The sequence below is a fragment of the Crinia signifera genome, chromosome 19 (genome assembly GCF_055691185.1).
Source record: "Crinia signifera chromosome 19, ASM5569118v1, whole genome shotgun sequence".
Lineage (NCBI taxonomy): Eukaryota > Metazoa > Chordata > Amphibia > Anura > Myobatrachidae > Crinia > Crinia signifera.
In genome coordinates this window covers 11,697,813-11,719,659 of record NC_139226.1, presented here as the reverse complement: position 1 = coordinate 11,719,659, position 21,847 = coordinate 11,697,813, and the positions used below count along the sequence as shown (strand labels likewise).

The 21,847-nt window shown below is 46.5% G+C and overlaps 1 protein-coding gene across 1 annotated transcript; it reads right to left on the bottom strand.

The window, feature by feature from the left end:
- Positions 1–580: 580 nt before the first annotated feature.
- LOC146041682 (uncharacterized) lies at positions 581–10,440 on the bottom strand. Its single transcript, XM_083161604.1, has 4 exons — positions 10,344–10,440; positions 8,828–8,879; positions 2,866–3,038; positions 581–947 (listed from the first exon to the last, which is right to left on the bottom strand). Exons 2-4 carry the CDS (start codon positions 8,866–8,868, stop codon positions 703–705), a joined length of 459 nt encoding a protein of 152 aa, XP_083017730.1. The 5' UTR covers positions 8,869–8,879; positions 10,344–10,440; the 3' UTR covers positions 581–702.
- Positions 10,441–21,847: the final 11,407 nt, after the last annotated feature.

The window sequence follows — 21,847 nt, the reverse complement described above, 5'->3', positions numbered from 1 at the left end:
CCAAGCCTGTACCTTGCTTCTAGCCCAAAGAGGTCTAAATATAACTGCATCAGAGCCTGAAGAGGCAAGTCTCATCAAGTACGAATAATTGACAGGTGTATGTATCTCAGATGCGTCCTCACATGAAGCTGGGGTGTTGGCATGTAGGATAAGTATACTGTAGGCAGAAGTGTGGGTTACACAGGAGCGAATACAGAGCTACAGCTGATTCCATGTGGGTGTGGATCAGATCACAGACCATTCCACATGATGGTCAATACATCAACACCAAATGTTCAACACACTAACAGGTCAACATGAGTTTTTCTGGTGTCAATGTCGACACCAGTGCACATGGATCCCCAAATAGTGTACGGTGTCCCCCATTGCCATGTCAATCTTTTCCTTGTGTCTGCCTTTTTCAATGTCTACCTTTTGTTGTCGAAAAGTATACATGTTACATCTGCCCCACCTGCAGTGCAGCATGGTTTTTCCATTAGAAAGATAATTATAGAGTATTGTACAATGAATACTGTAATAGAGATCCAAAGTAACATTTATTATAATGCCTTAACATGGGACATGGTGGGAACCTGTCCCACTGCAGATGTTATAATAAATGATATCCTCCTATTACATAATTTATCATAAACATTAAAATATTGTATTTATTGTAAAACTTCTTTTTTTTTTTTATAAATACTATAAAACTGTAAACAGATATTACAGATTCCCAGGGGAGCAATTTTGGAGAATCCGATCCAGTTTCTCTTCAATACGAATGAGACGTTCTTCATTTCTCTGGCAGTGCATGCAGCAATTCCCGCGTTGGAGACTCTTGTACTGCTGAAGGCTCTCAATTACCTTCCCGATTTCCTGGTGTATATTAGGCACATTGTCAGCCTGTCCTGAGTCGTTCTCCTTCCCCTCTGGGTCCTCACCATAACGCACCGCCACCATCCATTCTTCTGCAACAAAACATTCAGTTCACAAGCGGTTAACTACTTAATATTTGAGCATTAGAAATGTATAATGTCCCATCTGCAAAGTGGCCACCATCCAATACTGTACTGACCTCCACCAAACAGCAAACAGCAGCTGGGCAAACACTAAACCAACTTCCATCCAACCATCCAACTAGTTGGTTGGACTGAAAATTAGGTACTGTACGGGAGCGAATGACCATTAGATAATTGCTCACAAACCCAAGAAAATTGACAAAAACATTCAGTCAAATTGTTGAAATCAAACAGATTCGACTATAGGCCCTTGTGTTAAATGCAGCCTGTAACATGGCTGGTACTTTATCTCTCTCCATATTTATTTATAAGATTTGATAACGCAACCCTGTCTCTCTTCACTTTATCACTCTACAAGGCTTAAGCCGTGTGCATATGGGGTCAATTGTTCTAAGCGATTTTGACTACATTGTCAAAATCGCTCAGAATGTTTCCCCGAATTGCCCCGTGTGTACAGAGTGGGCAATAGCGATGGGCGGTCCCTCAGCGTCACTATCACATGACTGAATAGACACTGGAGCCAAGAATATTTTTGCTAGACACTGCAGTGTCTGTTCGGTTGTCTGGGAGTGATAGAAAACTACCACAAGGTGGCGCTGCTTTACCACAAAGCACAATTAAAACATATATTTGTGATATCACTTATTTAATAAAAAGCCATTGTACCATTTTTAATCCTTTATTATACGTAGTATAGCCTCATTAAATTTGTCCTTCCAAGCCTCGTTTTCACGGGTGGGGGAGGCTGGGTGCGGGGGTCTGTGGGCAGCTGCCCGGGCCCCTCCAAAGGCCGGGGCCCGGGACAGCTGTACCCAGGGCACTCCCCTGTCGGAGGCCCTGTGTACACCCTGTGTACACCCCTTTGGTACATCTGCCTCATAGGACCAAATGTATCAAGCTTCAAAAAGTGATAAAATGGACATTGATAAACAGCCAACCAATCAACTCCTACCTGTCATGTCACAGACTGTGTAAGTAAAACAAGACATTTTTTTCCCTCAGCACACTGAGCAATGTTAGTAACCAATCTTGAACACTACATGATAATAGAATTCAGAGATATTGGTTACATATACCTGCGCAGGTGTATGACATGCCCCCAAGACGCGTCAAGGCTTCTCTGTATATTGGGGGTCCCTAGCGCTATATCTAGGTGCAGGGTGTGGCACCCCAAAAACTATCATAAGCTAGGAGGCCCAGCGCGCATGCCAGTGAGATACTAAGTGTTAATAATTAGTGATAGGAAGCCAAAGCTATACATAAAGAGAGATATAAATGAAATGTAATTAAAATAAGAGACAGATAGTGTTAGTGAGAGAAAGGTGTTAATAGAATGTAAGGGCATGCCGCACTAAAGCCACCCAGCCCAACCAGTCCAGGGGCACCACACCCCACACCATTGTTACCCTAAATTGGGTCTACAATTAGTCAGCAAGGAGCCACATGATAATGGCTCCTTACTTGGTATATCTGAACTAAGAGCTACCTACCTTGGAGCAACCCCAGACTACTCCATGTGGCATATCAGGACCCACATCTCCTAATATGGGCTCCCTTCTGCCTCTAACTGTATGTATGTCACAGACTGTGTTTGACAAATGTCAGGTAGGAGCTGATTGGCTGGTGGTTTATCACTCTCCATGTTATCACTTTTGTCTGTTATCTTACAGCACTTAATACATGTCGCAGCTAAAGCCTGACACATGCTGAGAGAGATTAAATAAACAATCCAATAGACTAGAGGGAATGCCGCCAACCACTTGCACTCGTCCTGAATCCTTGAAGACAAAGAACTCATTATAGGCGGAAACATGTTGGCAGCAATCCCAGATGGAGTCCTACAATTATACAGTGAGTTGGCTGTTACCTGGTATCGGCAGCACTGTGGAATCCATTCGCCGTGGCGGACAGTTCCTTTTATCCCGCGGGGGATGTATTGTTTTCCCAGGATTTTTGCCCTGTACATTTGTATCATCATCTGTCACATATACAAATGGATCCGTCTGTGTTCCTGCATCACAGACCCAGGGATCTCCAACACTACAAGAAAATCATTTAGAAGAGAAACATTTATTTTATTGGGGCAGCACGGACGATGTAATGGTTACATTACTGCCTCACAGCACTGAGGTCATGGGTTCTATCCCCACCATGTGTTATATATACGGGGCAGTACGGATGGTGTAATGGTTAGCATTACTGCCTCACAGCACTGAGGTCATGGGTTCTATCCCCACCATGTGTTATATATACGGGGCAGTACGGATGGTGTAATGGTTACATTACTGCCTCACAGCACTGAGGTCGTGGGTTCTATCCCCACCATGTGTTATATATACGGGGCAGTATGGACGATGTAATGGTTACATTACTGCCTCACAGTACTGAGGTCATGGGTTCTATCCCCACCATGTGTTATATATACGGGGCAGTACGGATGGTGTAATGGTTAGCATTACTGCCTCACAGTGCTGAGGTCATGGGTTCTATCCCCACCATGTGTTATATATACGGGGCAGCACGGACGATGTAATGGTTACATTACTGCCTCACAGCACTGAGGTCATGGGTTCTATTCCAACCATGTGTTATATATACGGGGCAGTACGGATGGTGTAATGGTTAGCATTACTGCCTCACAGTGCTGAGGTCATGGGTTCTATCCCCACCATGTGTTATATATACGGGGCAGTACGGATGGTGTAATGGTTACATTACTGCCTCACAGCACTGAGGTCATGGGTTCTATCCCCACCATGTGTTATATATACGGGGCAGTACGGATGGTGTAATGGTGCATTACTGCCTCACAGCACTGAGGTCATGGGTTCTATCCCCTCCATGTGTTATATATACGGGGCAGTACGGATGGTGTAATGGTCAGCATTACTGCCTCACTGCACTGAGGTCATGGGTTCTATCCCACCATGTGTTATATATACGGGGCAGTACGGATGGTGTAATGGTTAGTATTACTGCCTCACAGCACTGAGGTCAGGGGGTTCTATCCCCACCATGTGTTATATATACGGGGCAGTACGGATGGTGTAATGGTTATAGCATTACTGCCTCACAGCGCTGAGGTCATGGGTTCTATTCCCACCATGTGTTATATATACAGGGCAGTACGGACGATGTAATGGTTACATTACTGCCTCACAGCGCTGAGGTCATGGGTTCTATTCCCACCATGTGTTATATATACGGGGCAGTACGGATGGTGTAATGGTTACATTACTGCCTCACCGCACTGAGGTCATGGGTTCTATCCCCACCATGTGTTATATATACAGGGCAGTACGGATGGTGTAATGGTTACATTACTGCCTCACAGTGCTGAGGTCATGGGTTCTATCCCCACCATGTGTTATATATACGGGGCAGTACGGATGGTGTAATGGTTACATTACTGCCTCACAGCACTGAGGTCATGGGTTCTATCCCCACCATGTGTTATATATACAGGGCAGTACGGACGGTGTAATGGTGCATTACTGCCTCACAGCGCTGAGGTCCTGGGTTCTATCCCCACCATGTGTTATATATACGGGGCAGTACGGATGGTGTAATGGTTACATTACTGCCTCACAGCACTGAGGTCATGGGTTCTATCCCCACCATGTGTTATATATACAGGGCAGTACGGACGGTGTAATGGTTACATTACTGCCTCACAGCACTGAGGTCATGGGTTCTATCCCCACCATGTGTTTTATATATATATACGGGGCAGTACGGATGGTGTAATGGTTACATTACTGCCTCACAGCACTGAGGTCATGGGTTCTATCCCCACCATGTGTTATATATACGGGGCAGTATGGGCGGTGTAATGGTTAGCATTGCTGCCTCACAGCGCTGAGGTCATGGGTTCTATTCCCACCATGTGTTATATATACGGGGCAGTACGGATGGTGTAATGGTTACATTACTGCCTCACAGCACTGAGGTCATGGGTTCTATCCCCACCATGTGTTATATATACGGGGCAGTACGGATGGTGTAATGGTTAGCATTACTGCCTCACAGCACTGAGGTCATGGGTTCTATCCCCACCATGTGTTATATATATGGGGTAGTACGGATGGTGTAATGGTTAGCATTACTGCCTCACAGCACTGAGGTCATAGGTTCTATTCCCACCATGTATAACTGTGCAGGGTTTGTATTTTCTCCACGTACTTGTGTGGATTTCCTCCGGGTACTCCGGTTTCCTCCCACAATCCAAAAATATACTGGTAGGTTAATTGGCTCCCAACAAAATTAACCTTAAAATGTCTGTGTGTGCGTGTACATGTGGTAGGGAATATGATTGTAAGCTCCACTGGGGCAGGGACTGATGTACGTGTTCAAATATTCCCTGTACAGCGCTGCGGAATATGTGTGCATATATAAAAAACTGGTAATAAATAAATAATAAGAATTTGGCTTATTTAGTGACTCGTTTTTAATGCGCAAGATGCTTGATTGCTATATCCCCCAGGCTTTCCGCTTATCACATGTGTGGAGACATAGGGCATTATTCTGGTTCATTCCGTCCTCCGTGCTATCGCACAGAGGACCGGTGTTGTGTGTTGGCGCATTTCTGGGTACTTGTGTAGTTTCACGGGGCCACATATGTAGTCAGTGTAGTGTCCCTGTCAGCATCAGCGTAGTGTTTCCACGGCCTGCGTAGTCAGCATCCCTGTCAGCATCGTGTTCCCGTAGTCAGCGTTGTCAGCTTGTATCTGAGCATTAGGCAGTTTGCGTAGTCAGTCAGCGTTGTGTCAGCCCGGCAGGGTTTGGTGGACTTGCAAGGCTGCGAAATCGCAGCCATGCTAATCAACCTGAATAACCCCCATTGCCCAAAGCACCAGTCAGCTTTAGTGACTGCAAAAGTTCTGTTCGATAAATGAAGGAAACTGGTTGCTTTTGGAAACTGCTACACTTTTTCTCTTTCCAGTGCTGTAACAAGTGCTTGTGGCACCTAATTCTGGCCCCTCCTGTACAGGATATGTCTTGCACAGCAGGGGCAAATGCAGGATTTTCAGAAGGGGGTTTCCAGAGGGGCGGAGCCCCCGCGCCCCCCCCCCCCCCCCCCCGCGCGATTCGCGGGAGCTCCACGACCCCACCCTCCTGCGATTTGCGGGACCCACGCGACCCCCCTCCCGCGATTTGCATACCCCCTCCTGCGATTCGCGGACCCCCCTTCCACGATTCACGCCCCCCCTCACGCAATTCACAGCACCCGCAGCACCCCCCCTCCTGCGATTCGCGGACCCCCACGACCCCCCCTCCCACGAATCATGCACCCTCCCGCGATTCATGGACCCCCGCGCCACCCCCCCTGCGCCCCCCCCTCACTTGATTAACGGCACCCCCGCGCCCCCCCTCATGCAATTCACGGCACCCCCCGCACCCCCCCTCCTGTGATTTACGGACATACACAACCCACCCTGCTGCAATTCACTGACCCTGACAACCCCTCCTCCTGCAATTTGGGACCCCCCTTCCCGCAATTCAAGCCCCCCCGCGCCCCTCCCACGATTTGCGGACCCCCTCCCGCTAATCGCGGATCCACGCACACCCCCCCCCTCCCGCCATTTGCAGACCCCCCTGACCCCCTTCCGGCAATTCCACCCCCCAGCGGACCCCCGCGGCCCCGCTCCCGCATTTCACGTACCCCTGTGACAATGGGGGATCCTGTACCACCACAAGATGGTTCCGCCCCTAGGTGGGAAATCTGGCCCTGGCTGCCGCACTGCAGGTTCTTCCACTGCCAGAAGTGACCCCACGGTCCTCTGCACCAGCGCCACAACTTTTATCAATGTCTTGCCCACATACCACTATTATACAGCCTCCTGCTCTCATGCACGCTCACTCCCTCCCAGTGGGAAGAGACGCTCACCCACTGCCGGGAGCTGCATACTGTCCCCCACCCTCCTCCAGTTCTAGGGATGCCCATCGACCATCAATGATTTCAAATCATCGATGGTTTATGGCCAATGTGGGAGGACCAGATGGTTTCCCTACATCGATGGCAAAGGAGAACTGATCAAGTTTCAAATTTTTTTAAGGTGCCGGGACACGGAGCATAGCTCCGGCCCCCACACCCGGAAGTCCCGCCACCAAGTTCTGATTGACCCCAGGCCTATTCAGTCAGATATAATGGATGACCATCGATAGCTACAACAATCGATGGTTATCCAAGTAATATGTTACTACTATCGATGGCAGGGTGCAAAATCGCCATCAATGCCAACCATCGATGGCGTCTGCACCAATGCCCATCCCTACTCTGCAGCAGGCAAAAACCTTTACTACCCCTCATGCCCACACACCTCTATCACTGCCCTGCCTCCTGTTCTCCTGCCCCGTAACTTCCGCCAGTGGGGACCCGCTCAACCTGTGTTGCCCACATTCCCCTATCATGCTTTACCACCCACCCTCCTGCTCTCATGCACCCTAACTCCCACCCAGTAGGAGGGGAAACTGACTCAGGCACACCGTCCTGTACTTCTGTGCTGACAGAAAGTAGCACAAATTTGCTCCGTGTGTACACCCCTTTACTTATATCCAAATGTAGATGAGCCCCAAAGCAGTTAGTAAGAGATACTATACTTGCTAACATGCTGGGAAATTGTGTAACAGTGTAATGTGGGCTAGGTTAAATGAGGGAGATTGCTAGACTAATGATGGAGATAGGGAGATTGCTGTTATTTCAGGGAGTCTCCTGCAGAATGCAGGAGGGGAGGTAACTATGATGTAACAGTGTAATGTGGGCTAGGTGACATGAGGGAGATTGCTCGACTAATGAGGGAGAGAGGGAGATTGCTGCTATGTCAGGGAGTCTCCTGCAGAATGCAGGAGGGTAGCTAACTATGATGTAACAGTGTAATGTGGGCTATGTGACATGAGGGAGATTGCTAAACTAATGATGGAGAGAGGAAGATTGCTGGTATGTCAGGGAGTCTCCTGCAGAATGCAGGAGGGGAGGTAACTATGATGTAACAGTGTAATGTGGGCTAGGAGACATGAGGGAGATTGCTAGACTAATGAGGGACAGAGGGAGATTGCTGCTATGTCAGGGAGTCTCCTGCAGAATGTAGGAGGGGAGTTAACTATGATGTAACAGTGTAATGTGGGCTAGGTGACATGAGGGAGATTGCTAGACTAATGAGGGAGAGAGGGAGATTGCTGCTATGTCAGGGAGTCTCATGCAGAATGCAGGGTGGGAGGTAACTATGATGTAACAGTGTAATGTGGGCTAGGTGACATGAGGGAGATTGCTAGACTAATTAGGGAGAGAGGGAGATTGCTGCTATGTCAGAGAGTCTCCTGCAGAATGCAGCAGGGGAGGTAACTATGATGTATCAGTGTAATGTGGTTTAGGAGACATGAGGGAGATTGCTAGACTAATGAGGGAGAGAGGGAGATTGCTGCTATTTTAGGGAGTCTCCTGCAGAATGCAGGAGGGGAGGTAACTATGGCGTAACAGTGTAATGTGGGCTAGGTGACATGAGGGAGATTGCTAGACTAATGAGGGAGAGAGGGAGATTGCTGCTATTTTAGGGAGTCTCCTGCAGAATGCAGCAGGGGAGGTAACTATGATGTAACAGTATAATGTGGGCTAGGTGACATGAGGGAGATTGCTAGACTAATGAGGGAGAGAGGGAGATTGCTGATATTTTAGGGAGTCTCCTGCAGAATGCAGGAGGGTAGGCAACGATGAACCAGATCAATAACAAAGTGACCTTGGAGTGTACTTGAGAGTGAGTATGAGTGTGAGCATGTACATCTATCTACCCTCTTTCACCAGCCATATTTCTCTGTCCATTATATATAATTACCCAGTTTCTTGCACCACGATGATGAGATTTTCCTCAGCCATACGTCTGCTTCCTGGCGAGTAAAATATGACACAATTGATTATTCAGTCTGGAATCACGGATCCGCTAATAGAATCTTCCCCTTAAAAATCAGTTGGAGGTTCACTGACCAATCAGCCAATTAATTAATTAGTGAGGCGCAGTGAGGCTAGTGGCTGGGGCGGCATGGGCTATTATCAGAGCCAACAACACAGAAAGAGTTTACCAATATGTCCCTTTAGTGCTGACTGCTGATTCTCTCACTTTCAAAAAAGGAGTTTACCCAAAAAGAGAGAGAAAAACACAATAGTGTATTACAGTTTTCATTTACATTGAATGACAAAAAGTGCCTTTAATCGTTTGAGACTCGTACCCTGTGGATTGGTCTACTGTTTTGTGGACAATATCTTTTTGGGGGGGAGCGGTCTCGTCACCCATTGGCCAGAGATTCAGGTTCATACATAATTCATGCATGAAGGGAAAGAAAAACTGGATTGTGCAATATGGTTTTTTTATTTTTAAAAAAGAAGATTAAAAAGATTTTTTCAATACAAGGTATAACAAGGTGGGCGCTCACCAGATGGCGCGGTCTACAAACAAAATGCAGACTTTTGTGCAGATGTTAACAAGGGGGAATCCCAGGCGTCCCTGAATGATATATATATATATATATATATATATATATATATATATATATATATATATATACATACATACACTTGCATTGATCAATTCATGAACCAAATATCCACTATTTATTATCAGTTAATTTAGTGTGTGCAGAGCCCATCCAATGTCTGTTTAAACAATGTGGTCACAAGCCATAGGGCACCCCAAAACTAGGAAAGGTGAGTGCCGATGTTAAGTGTATATATTGTTTATTAGATTAATTTTTTAAATTAGTCTTATTGTGGTCACATTCTCTCATGCACCATGTTTTAACTAAGATTCCATAGCTTATGTTAACCATTTCCCTAGATGATTAGTAACAGGTGTGTTGGTAGCTGCTCACCTATAAAAGCAAAGTGTGCTGTGAGCTTCAGACCAGATAGCATGCCTGGTATCAAACATTGATGTGATAGCTATGTGTATTGTAGCCATTTTCAGCGATAGTGTTCGGACCTGCAGAAAAGTGGGGTCCCGTGAAGGGGGCTGCAGGCTTAAATGCATTGATCAATTCATGAACCAAATCTCCACTATTTATTATCAGTTAATTTAGTGTGTGCAGAGCCCCTACAATGTATATATATATATATATATATATATATATATATATATATATATATATAAATACTGCATGAAAAGCCTGTGTTTGTCCCTCTGTATCTTACTCTGTAGGAGCCCTGACAGGCTCAGTGCTGCCTCTGATTAAAAACCCTCCCATGACAAGGCAGACATCAGAATTATCAGAAAGTTATAACCACAGGAAAGGGTATAACGTAGGTTCAGGCAATGTCCTTCTATCAACTTTATCTGCAACATTGGCAGCAATACTTACAGATCCCCCAGCAATTTGCCTGTAGCGAAGGAAGGAACAATGGCGCTAGGAACGGCCCAGATACTTCTGTCTGCTGCAGCTACAGCTGTAAAACTTCTCATGACGAGTGACGTATCTTATGTGTCATCACGTGTCTGCCCCCTTCTCACTTTTAATTGGCTCAGGATTGACCAACTACATTATACTGTTTTCGTCACAATCACCAGATAGTAATAACAATCCTGCCAGGCAGCACGCCGTGCAATAATAACACACATTTCCTTGTTATTTAATTGCCAAAGATATGTCAAATTGAGAAAGGGAAACCCTCTTGGCTATAGGCTAATAGGGAGTCACACCTCTCTGCGAGGCTGCAAATGTTGCACTACGAGTGGGGCAGATGTAACGTACAGAGAGAGTTACATTTGTGTAAAAGGTAGATGTATGAAGCAGTGATAAGGGAGGAGAAGTGATAAAGTGCCTGGTACTTTACCACTGGCCAATCAGCTCCTGACTGTTAAGTTACAGGCTGGGATTAAAAAGGGACAGTTAGGAGCTGATTGGCACTTTATCATGTCCAAACTACGTCCCTCCTGCTGTTGGGAAACTATAAGTCCCATCATGCCATGCCACAGTTTTGCTATTGGGGAATGCTAAAACTATGGCAAGGCATGCTGGGATGTGTAGTTTCACAACAGCTGGAGGGCCACAGTTTGGACATGGCTGCTCTACACTGCTGTTATACATCGCAGTAGTGTATGGCCACCTTTACACTGCAATATAGATTTCAGTTTGAACACACCCCACCCAAATGTAACTCTCTCTGCACATGTTACATCTGCCCCACCTGCAGTGCACATGGTTTTGCACGTCTACGAAAATGACCATGTTGCTAACAGGTCTGAATCAGACCCATAGTACCAGCTATTCCCGAATGAAGGTATTTACAGTAAAGTCGCTCTTCTGTATGGTCTGGCTATTATGCAGCAAGGACACCCGCAGATTATCAGACAGTCCTGCGCCTTCTGTCTGTGTCCTGTGACCATTACTACTGGATTCTCTGCATATTGTGGGGACTACAGATGCGCCTGTCCTAATACATACCTCCCAACTGTCACGATTACAGCGGGACAGTCCCGATTTTCGGGTCCTGTCCCTCTGTCCCACCCGTGGCAGGCATTGTCCCGCTGCGGGGGGTGGCAGTTGGGAGACCCCCCAATCTAATAGAATAGACGCTGTGCGCATGCGCACAGCGTCTATTCTCATATGAAAATGAGGTTGCGGCTAATTAGCATAAGCCGAGCCCTCATTTACATACGCCCCCCCCCCCTTTTCGGACGTTCGTCCCTATTTCCCCAACACAGAAGTTGGAAGGTATGCTAATATGAGGGCATCTGTGACGTCACCAACTCTGTAAGTTTTTCTTGAACTATGCCCCATAATCGGCAACTTTTTTGTTTCCTTTGAACCAAAAATATTACTAATCCAAAGTGATTAGGGGACACATTTATCAATAAACCGCGATGTTTTCAGGATAATATCGATTACCTTCGCATCAACATTGCATTGTGATGTTCTGCGACATCACCTGGATTTATGAAGGGAGGTGGGCAGGGACAGCAGCTGCGTAAACAAGCTTCCTGCAGAGGCGAAGAGAAAACACTCCCCGGGACACGCCCCCTTTTCCCCAGGCCAGTCAAACTGCAGGATCACCGATGCTGTGGGGGACGGGGACCAGCTGCCTCCGGGGTACTGGAGCTTCCTCGGCACTGAAGTGGGGGACGGGGACCAGCCTGCGGGGGACCTGCTCCGTGGGTGGTCAGCCGGGTCAGCGCTGCGGAAGTGGGGAACGGGCCCAGCCTGCCGGGGGACCCGCCGGTCAGCGGGATCAGCGCCGCTGAAGTGGGGGAGGGGGACCAGCCTGCCAGGAAAGCCATATCAGCGCTTGGTATGGGGACACTGTTGGGACCACTCCGATGCTAATGTTGAGAGGCCGGCAATGGCAGAGGGACAGGTAAGGGAGGGAGGAGGGGACACTGGGGAGGCATAATGCCACTTCAGCAATGTGAGGGGATCGGGGATCAAGTTCCGAAAAAGAAAAATGCTTTCGGAACTTGATACATTTCAAAAGACAGCAGTTTCTATTATAAAGATAGGAACTGCGAAAAGAGTAAAAATGCAATATCTGTGCCCTTCATCTTCCAATAATAAACACGATAGCACATTGATACATTTGTGAGATACTTAAATTTCATGGTAAAGGTCGGTTTTCTCATTTTTTTCTCATTACACCCTTGATAAATGGGGCCCTAGGGCCCATTTCCCACCTGACCATAAGTCTGTCTCCGCACCCAGAGTCCTGATTATCAAGGTCCGCTCTGTGCAAGGCCGGAGTAATGATTTTCGGTAAGCAGACACAGACTTTTGAAGCCTCTTGGTGGATTATGAAAAAAGACAAACATGCATATATATATATATATATATATATATATATATATATATATATGGAGAGTGATAAACAGCCAGCCAATCAGCTCCTGCCTGCCATGTTACAGGCTGGATTTGAAAAATGACAGGAAGGAGCTGATTGGTTGGTGGTTTATCACTCTCCGTTTTATCACTTTTCAAGGCTTAGGACATTTCAAGGGTTAAAGAGCAGCAGGTTCTGTCGGCAGTGAGAGGCAGAGTGCCCGCTACCTGACAGCCTGGATCCTTTGCAGAGAGCCATCCGCCCCCTGCCCCCCATCCTTCCCCTCTGATACACCTGTGCCCCTCAGCTACATTGAATAACATCTTTATGTTTCAGGGGGTGTCGGGCGGGGTCCTGACAGTCATTTACCCGACGTCGGGATCCCGACTGTTAAAACACCAACAGACGGGTGCCCGATGGCCAACGGCTATTCTCCCTCATGGGGGTCCTCGACCCCCATAGAGGGAGAATAGAACAGGTGGCGAGCGCAGCGAGCACGCAAGGGGCATTGTTGCGCTCGCCATGCTGTCTGGGTCCGGCGAGTCGGGATCCTGACGTTGGGCTAATGACTGTCGGGATCCCGACTGTCGGAACTCTATACCACACCCGTTTCAGGTCACTGTTTTTGATGGAATGGGATCATTGGACAGACAAGCATTAGGTCGACACCACTATGTCAACATGCATAGAGGTGGACATGACTGAAGGTTGACATGCAGGAAGGTGGACATGACTGAAGAGCGACATGGGTTAGGTTAACAGGGTCAATAGGTTGACACAAGCATTATGTTGACATGGGGAAGGTCGACGGTCAATAGGTTGACATGGGGTTTCTCACTTCATTGGTCACGAAATTCGAGGCAGTCGACATGGACACGGAAACGTAGCACCGCGCCCGCTCGCCATTCTTCGGGCACGGTGCCTCGCTGCGCTCGGCACACAGGTTTATTCTCCCTCCACGCCGGCACATGTCGGCTCAAAAAACTGTGGAAAACCACATGTCGACATTTTGAGTGTCGACCTAATGACCCTGTCGACCTATTGAAAGGCAATTCAATTGAAAATTAAAATGTGACCACAGAGTTTCCCCCCTTTTTTGCTACAGGATTTGTCATGTCACTGTGATGTACAGTATTGCACTTATTGAACTTTAATGGAGATGCAGCGTGATCTTTGCAACATACAGTATGTAACACAACTATTGATACATTATGTTATGTATGTACTGAGTAGACTGTTTAGTTCTATTTGATACAGTCACAATTGTTCTTTGGGTTTGGCTGCTTCCCCAACTTCCTTTTTCTTGTCAATTTTCACTAATATTGCCTTTTTATGCTGATTTTAAGGATCTGCTTCGCATGTTCTCTGTACAGCGCTGCGGAATATGTGTGCGCTATATAAGAAACTGTTAATAAATAAATAAATAATGTTTATGCACATAATAAACCCGTTATTGTCACTCCTTACTGTGACTTATGATTATTGAAATTCAGTATCTGAACGTTATCGTTGGAATTTGTGCTAAACCGACATCGCTGACTCAGGAGAATGTATTTGTGTTTGTTTTTGAGTCTCTGTGTGTGTGTGTGTCTGGATTTAATTGAACATGTTGCTATGGATCTGTAGTTCCATTTTTAACAATTAAACTTTGTATTTTACTTAGTGTAAATAAATAAAATAAATTCCATTTCCCTGTTACATGACTCGTCTGTAAGCCGGCTGTGACGTGTGCTGTTGCTATGCAGATCTCTAGTGTTGCTGATTATAGAGCTTGTAGCCATGTGCTCCCTCTGTACACACTGCTGCTGTCATCACATAGGAATGCTGCCGCCGGGAAGGGAAACCCTCTGTCGTAGCTGGAGTTACGTCATAGCGGGTGGGGCGTCTTGCATGCACCACAGCCAATGGCGTGTGAAAGTGGGCGTAGCCTCACAGGCAGCAAGGGTCAGGGCCTCAATAGGAAAGAATGCTGCATCCGTAGGTTAGAGATACGATGGGGGAAGCTGTTGTAAAGTCTGCAAGTCGACCTATTGACTGACTAGGTAGACAGCAAAAGGTCAACATGCACTATGTTGACTTTGACAAAAGGTCGACATGGGTTTTTCACAATTAAAAAACGAAGCCACGCGTGAGTACGGGCTACAGGGGGTCCATGTGGTCAGGTGTTGGCTTTGACATTAAAAACCTATGAAAAACTCATGTTGACCTTTTAATGTGTCAATCTAGTTCCCTGTCAGAATTTTGCTTGTGTCGACATTTTGTCAATGTTGTCCTAGTGCATGTCTACCTTTTAATGTGTCAACCTAGTTCCCTGTCAGAATTTTGCTTGTGTCGACATTTTGTCAATGTTGTTCTAGTGCATGTCTACCTTTTGCCTGTGTCGACTTATAGCATGTTGACGTTTGTGTTGTCAAATATATCTACCTAGACATTAAAGACCTTTAAACTCAGCCTTTACAGATTGTTGGCTAACAATTGGGCAAATCTTGATGTTATTTTATAGAAGTGAACCCAGAACCCATAATTATCAGAGTTCCTGCTCCACCAGGTAACACCATGTAACAGAGTAGCAATGTATGATTTCTGTCTGGAGGCCTACCAGGAATTTCCCCTGTACCCCAGTGTGCCAATCCATCCCTGCCCATTCAATGTTTTTTTTTTGCCTTCTGTGGCAGCTGCTGCTGTCTCAAAAGAAATCTCTGAGAAAATGGTGCCAGGGCCATGTTCCCGGAGACACGTGCAGGCGCAATGGAATACTCATAGGAGTAATGTAGCAGACGCCATTTTCCCAGAGTTACGCACATGGCATAGTGCCAGAATCGACATTACTGAAACAACATGGCGAGGGGTCGGGGGGACTACTCAGAAACTGTGCACGGCCCCTTCTCTTAGAGGCCCAGGCACTGAACTCAGCTCTCTGTATAAAAGTGGTAATAGCGCAGTACAGTGTGCAGGCATTACCACTGGGGAAAAAAATGTCTGTGAATTAAAGGATAGACGGTGCCGACATAAGGTTTTCACATTTGTTTGTTGACACCTGAGACACGTAGACCCCCCAATTAGTGTAGCATACTGTTTTGCTTACGTTGACCTTTTGTCAATGTTGCCCTAGTGTATGTCAACCTTTTGTCAATGTCGACCTTTTGGTGATGACACTGTAGAACCTTTCAATCCACACCCCAATAAAGCATTGGTAGGGTTATATTTGGGGGGATTCAATAAATGGAGAGTCTGCTCATTCACTATTAAGTCCTGCTATATGCTGCACTTGCAGCCACCAGACTCACTGACACCCATGGTCTGACGATGTCCACGTTTACTGGGTTATCCGGGAACCTGGGTAGGTTGGTGCACATTAGAGGAGTGGTAAGTGGGCCTGGAAATGCACAAAGTGGTCAAATAGCTGAATCATGTAGCACCTTTTATGTTATCGCTTTATTGAAGCTGTGTGTGAAATCCCTCTTCCTCCTTGACAGACGCTGTAGACACTTGGCATCTGCCCAGGAAACTTTGTCATAAGAAGACAGCTCCTTTCAGAACATTCACACTGAACCGCTACGGGCAGTATGGATGGTGTAATAGTTAGCATTACTGCCTCACAGCACTGAGGTCATGGGTTCTATCCCCACCATGTGTTATATATACAGGGCAGTACGGATGGTGTAATGGTTACATTACTGCCTCACAGCGCTGAGATCATGGGTTCTATCCCCACCATGTGTTATATATACGGGCAGTACGGACGGTGTAATGGTTAGCATTACTGCCTCACAGCACTGAGGTCATGGGTTCTATCCCCACCATGTGTTATATATACAGGGCAGTACGGATGGTGTAATGGTTACATTACTGCCTCGCAGCACTGAGGTCATAGGTTCTATCCCCACCATGTGTTATATATACTGGGCAGTACGGATGGTGTAATGGTTACATCACTGCCTCACAGCACTGAGGTCATGGGTTCTATCCCCACCATGTGTTATATATACGGGCAGTACGGACGGTGTAATGGTTAGCATTACTGCCTCACAGCACTGAGGTCATGGGTTCTATCCCCACCATGTGTTATATATACAGGGCAGTACGGATGGTGTAATGGTTACATTACTGCCTCGCAGCACTGAGGTCATAGGTTCTATCCCCACCATGTGTTATATATACTGGGCAGTACGGATGGTGTAATGGTTACATCACTGCCTCACAGCACTGAGGTCATGGGTTCTATCCCCACCATGTGTTATATATACGGGGCAGTACGGATGGTGTAATGGTTAGCATTACTGCCTCGCAGCACTGAGGTCATAGGTTCTATCCCCACCATGTGTTATATATACGGGGCAGTACGGATGGTGTAATGGTTACATTACTGCCTCACAGCGCTGAGGTCATGGGTTCTATCCCCACCATGTGTTATATATACGGGGCAGTACGGATGGTGTAATGGTTAGCATTACTGCCTCACAGCGCTGAGGTCATGGGTTCTATCCCCACCATGTGTTATATATATATACGGGGCAGTACGGATGGTGTAATGGTTATAGCATTACTACCTCACCGCACTGAGGTCATGGGTTCTATCCCCACCATGTGTTATATATACGGGGCAGTACGGATGGTGTAATGGTTAGCATTACTGCCTCACAGCGCTGAGGTCATGGGTTCTATCCCCACCATGTGTTATATATACGGGGCAGTACGGATGGTGTAATGGTTAGCATTACTACCTCACCGCACTGAGGTCATGGGTTCTATTCCCACCATGTGTTATATATACGGGGCAGTACGGATGGTGTAATGGTTAGCATTACTGCCTCACAGCAATGAGGTCATAGGTTCTATCCCCACCATGTGTTATATATACAGGGCAGTACGGATGGTGTAATGGTTATAGCATTACTGCCTCACAGCGCTGAGGTCATGGGTTCTATCCCCACCATGTGTTATATATACGGGGCAGTACGGATGGTGTAATGGTTATAGCATTACTGCCTCACAGCGCTGAGGTCATGGGTTCTATTCCCACCATGTGTTATATATACGGGGCAGTATGGATGGTGTAATGGTTATAGCATTACTGTTTCACAGCGCTGAGGTCATGGGTTCTATTCCCACCATGTGTTATATATACGGGGCAGTATGGATGGTGTAATGGTTAGCATTACTGTCTCACAGCGCTGAGGTCATGGGTTCTATTCCCACCATGTGTTATATATACAGGACAGTACTGATGGTGTAATGGTTACATTACTGCCTCACAGCACTGAGGTCATAGGTTCTATCCCCACCATGTGTTATATATACAGGGCAGTACGGATGGTGTAATGGTTATAGCATTACTGCCTCACAGCACTGAGGTCATGGGTTCTATCCCCCAAATGGATTGAGACAAAATTCACATAATGCCACATGGATTGAGCCAGAATTCACATAATGCCACATGGATTGAGCCAGAATTCACATAATGCCACACAGATTAAGCCAAAATTCACAATACGCTTCATAAACAGGGACATTGTGCGCCAAAGGCGCGCATTAAACATTTACACCATAATGTCCATTACACGTTAAGTTACATGCTATTATGTCCATTATGTATTATGCCAAACACCATAATGCCTATTAAAAATTATGCTACATAAGTGCTGCTTATCTACATGCTCATTGCCAGAGGTTCCATGCTTGTTGCCATGTTCCCACATGCTCATTGCCAAGGGGGAATACATGCTCGCGGTAAACGGGGACAGCTGCCACCAGGCAGAAGTGATAGCCACTGACAGTGGCAGAGTCTGGCTGTATTCAGAGCACTGCAGGTCCCGGCTATTTGAAAAAATACCCCTTTCACACCAGAAAATGCATTCCCAGGTTGGCCCCTTTTACACCAGCCTAGTCCCTGCATTTTCTGGTGTGAGGGGGAGAGAAAACCCCCCCTTCCCCCCTTTAACCAGTTATCTAATTTAACCGGCTATATCTTCGGAACCAACTGACCCATTTACATGAGACAAATATCATATTGAAGAACTTTTGAGTGGGCTTTGAATGATTTTGGTCCAGTGAAACTGGAACGTTTGGTTCCAGAGTAATCTGCCCCCAAAGAACAAGAACAGTCATGAAATTACATTTCAAAAATAAAAAAATTGGTTTACATGCAATATCTCTGAAACCGATTGACCAATATGAACCAGCCTGGTATCATATTGAAGGCCCATGCCAGGGGGGGAACTGGCAGCCGCCGGAACCGGGTGGGGGGTCGGAATTGACGGGTCCCATATTATCCTATGGGGAAAAAAACTTTACAGCTTTGCCAGGCGATATCTCCGGTTCCCGGGAGGCTAGAGACACGGGGCTGGACTCGTTGGAAAGCCCTGGTCCTCAGCTACAAAATTAATGACAGGGGGGCACGTGCCCGGATGCCCCCCCCTGAATCCGCCACTGCCCTGGCTGATACCCCTGTAGAATCAGCAGGCTACGAGGGTGAGACAAGTTGTTCCAGTGCTGAGGTTATCCGTAATACCCTAAATGTTAACTTACAAACAATGACACAGTAGAAGGACACATGGGTTGTATGTTTGAAATAACTTGTTTTATTTTGTTCAAAATATGTTTTATGCCTGTTAGTTCTCTTTAAATAGATATTTTTTTCCAGTTTAGACATATACCCTTTCAAAATATAAAGTGTAAACATATATGCATTGAGCTATTGCAATACGCTAGAGTACAGGGTACACACAAGTGTGATAACTGTCGAGCAGCCACACCTTCTCAGCCAGCAGTAAACTGTTTTTATAACAAGTCGGACCCAATTTACCTGCGAGCCGCCCTGATCCGGTCCGATGCGCACGGGACCGCGCATCGGATCGGATCAAATGTCACATACCTACGATTTTGGGCCGATTTCATCCGATTATCGGCACAAAGTGCCGAAATCGGATGAAATCGTCCCAAAATCGCATAGTGTATGGGGGCATTTAGGGTCAGTGCCTTCAGAAAATCTAGACACTGAATCATCTGCATAATTATGCACATTGCCATATTGCCTACTATATCCTGTGCCATTGAGACTATTATGTATTGTCTCCTGTGGACGTATTGGCATGAGGCCTGCTTGGCAGTGTGGCATGTGCATAATTACTGCCTGTGTCTTCAGTGTAACTTCGCCCTAGGGCCTGCGGAGTAGTTTGCTTTGGATTTGAAGGGTTTGAAGGCATAAATGTACATGTTATGATGTGGTGGATTACAATAATCACCCTCAGCGTAGGGAGGACTATACATCTTATAAGGGTGCGGATTCTGTATTGTAGACACCATACTGGTAAGGAAGGTCATTTGTGACTCTCTGTTTTCACACGCTATTCGTTCGTGGAGACCACCGAGCTGTGTGAGAAACGAATCTTGTAACTGTCTCTCATTGTCAAAGAAGCGCTGCAGCCGGGTATCCTCTTGAGTTCGGAATTCAACATCGGATTCTTGCAGATGATCAACCAGGATTCTTGACATTGTACGCGTAGCAAGCTCCATCTTTGATGTTTTCTTCTTCCTTGCAGGTACATCAAATACTGCAAAGAAAGGAAGATAATCAATCATTACGATCCTCTAGCAGGCATGTCAGTATATATAAGCTTTAGGCGTTCTCGTGGCCACCCATTAATTGATTGGTCCTTGGCATTTTTAGACACACAATGTACTCACAATCCTTCATACCATTTAGAGGCTCCCAAACTATGTGAGTGGGTTTACCCCATGTTTTATATAGGCTCCACTAGCAGGGGGTGCAATGCCATAGCCAGGGGACACATTTGACGGGGTCCCGTGGCCAAAGCATTACCCACCCAAAATAGTCAGCACAGGCCAAGGGTTCTTGGGGAGGTAGGGACCCACAAATAAAGTGGTCGCCCCTCTCCAGGGCATACCAGGCCCGTGTTGTAGGCTATCCCCTGCGCCCCTGGGCAGCGGGTGCAGGGTTGTTAGCTGTTTTACAAAATATTGGCTTTTACAGTGGAACTACAGGTCCCAGCAAGCCTGCCGCACATGCTGTTACTTGGGAGAACCACAGGTACCAGCATGTGGGGCATTAAAGGCCCTCCATTACCTATAGCCCCCCTGTAAAACAAATATTAAGATAGATACACAAACAATACTTTTAAAAATGTATTGTTACGACGCAACGTCGGAGTCTCAGTCTGTGCAGGAGTTGGTGTCCCAGTTGTTGTACTGGTGCTGGCTCCACTGTCCTCAACCTCAGCCTCTATTGGATCGGTTAATGGGTCCTCCATGGCAGCAATAGGATCAGGAATGCTGTTGTCTGTGCTGTCATCCAAATCCATTATAGGTGGGTAAGATGGGCTGCGTTCTGGAGTTATGATCCGTGATGAAGCTGCACTGGATGATGATATGGCAACAGGCTTCACCAGGGCAGAATTGCCAAAGACTTTGTTACATTGGTCGAAGTAAACCCATGACATCCTCCCAGCACCACTTTTCCTCCTGTTGTTGTCTCAAACTTTGTTGTAGTACTTGTGCAGAGCTTTTAGTTTGTTGACCACCTGTTGCTGGTTACGCACAATGCCCCTTGAGGTGAAGATCTGGGCAATATTAGTGTAGACTGCAGCGTCCTTCACTGTGCCAGTTATTTGTTTCCTAAACTCTTCCTCCCCTCTGACCACCAGCAGCTCACAGACCTCATCGCCTTTCCAATGCGCCATGGCTGTCTGCTTTTGTGCTAGAGCACAGCACATGTCTGACGCCTCTGCCACGCCCGCTCAGCTAATCAGAAGCCCAGAAATGCCCAGCCAATCGCTCAGCACCATGCTACAAAGCCAACATGCTCGACAGGGAAAGAGCCTGGAAATTACCGGGTCTTTTTTCTGTCTGAAAGGGGTATAAGTGTGCACTATTTAATAACTGGTAATATTCTCAGTGCAGCGCTGTGGAATATGTGTGCGCTATATAATAACTGGTAATAATATTCTCTGTACAGCACTGTGGAATATGTGTGCGCTATATAATAACTGGTAATAATAGTCTCTGTACAGTGCTGTAGAATATGTGTGCGCTATAT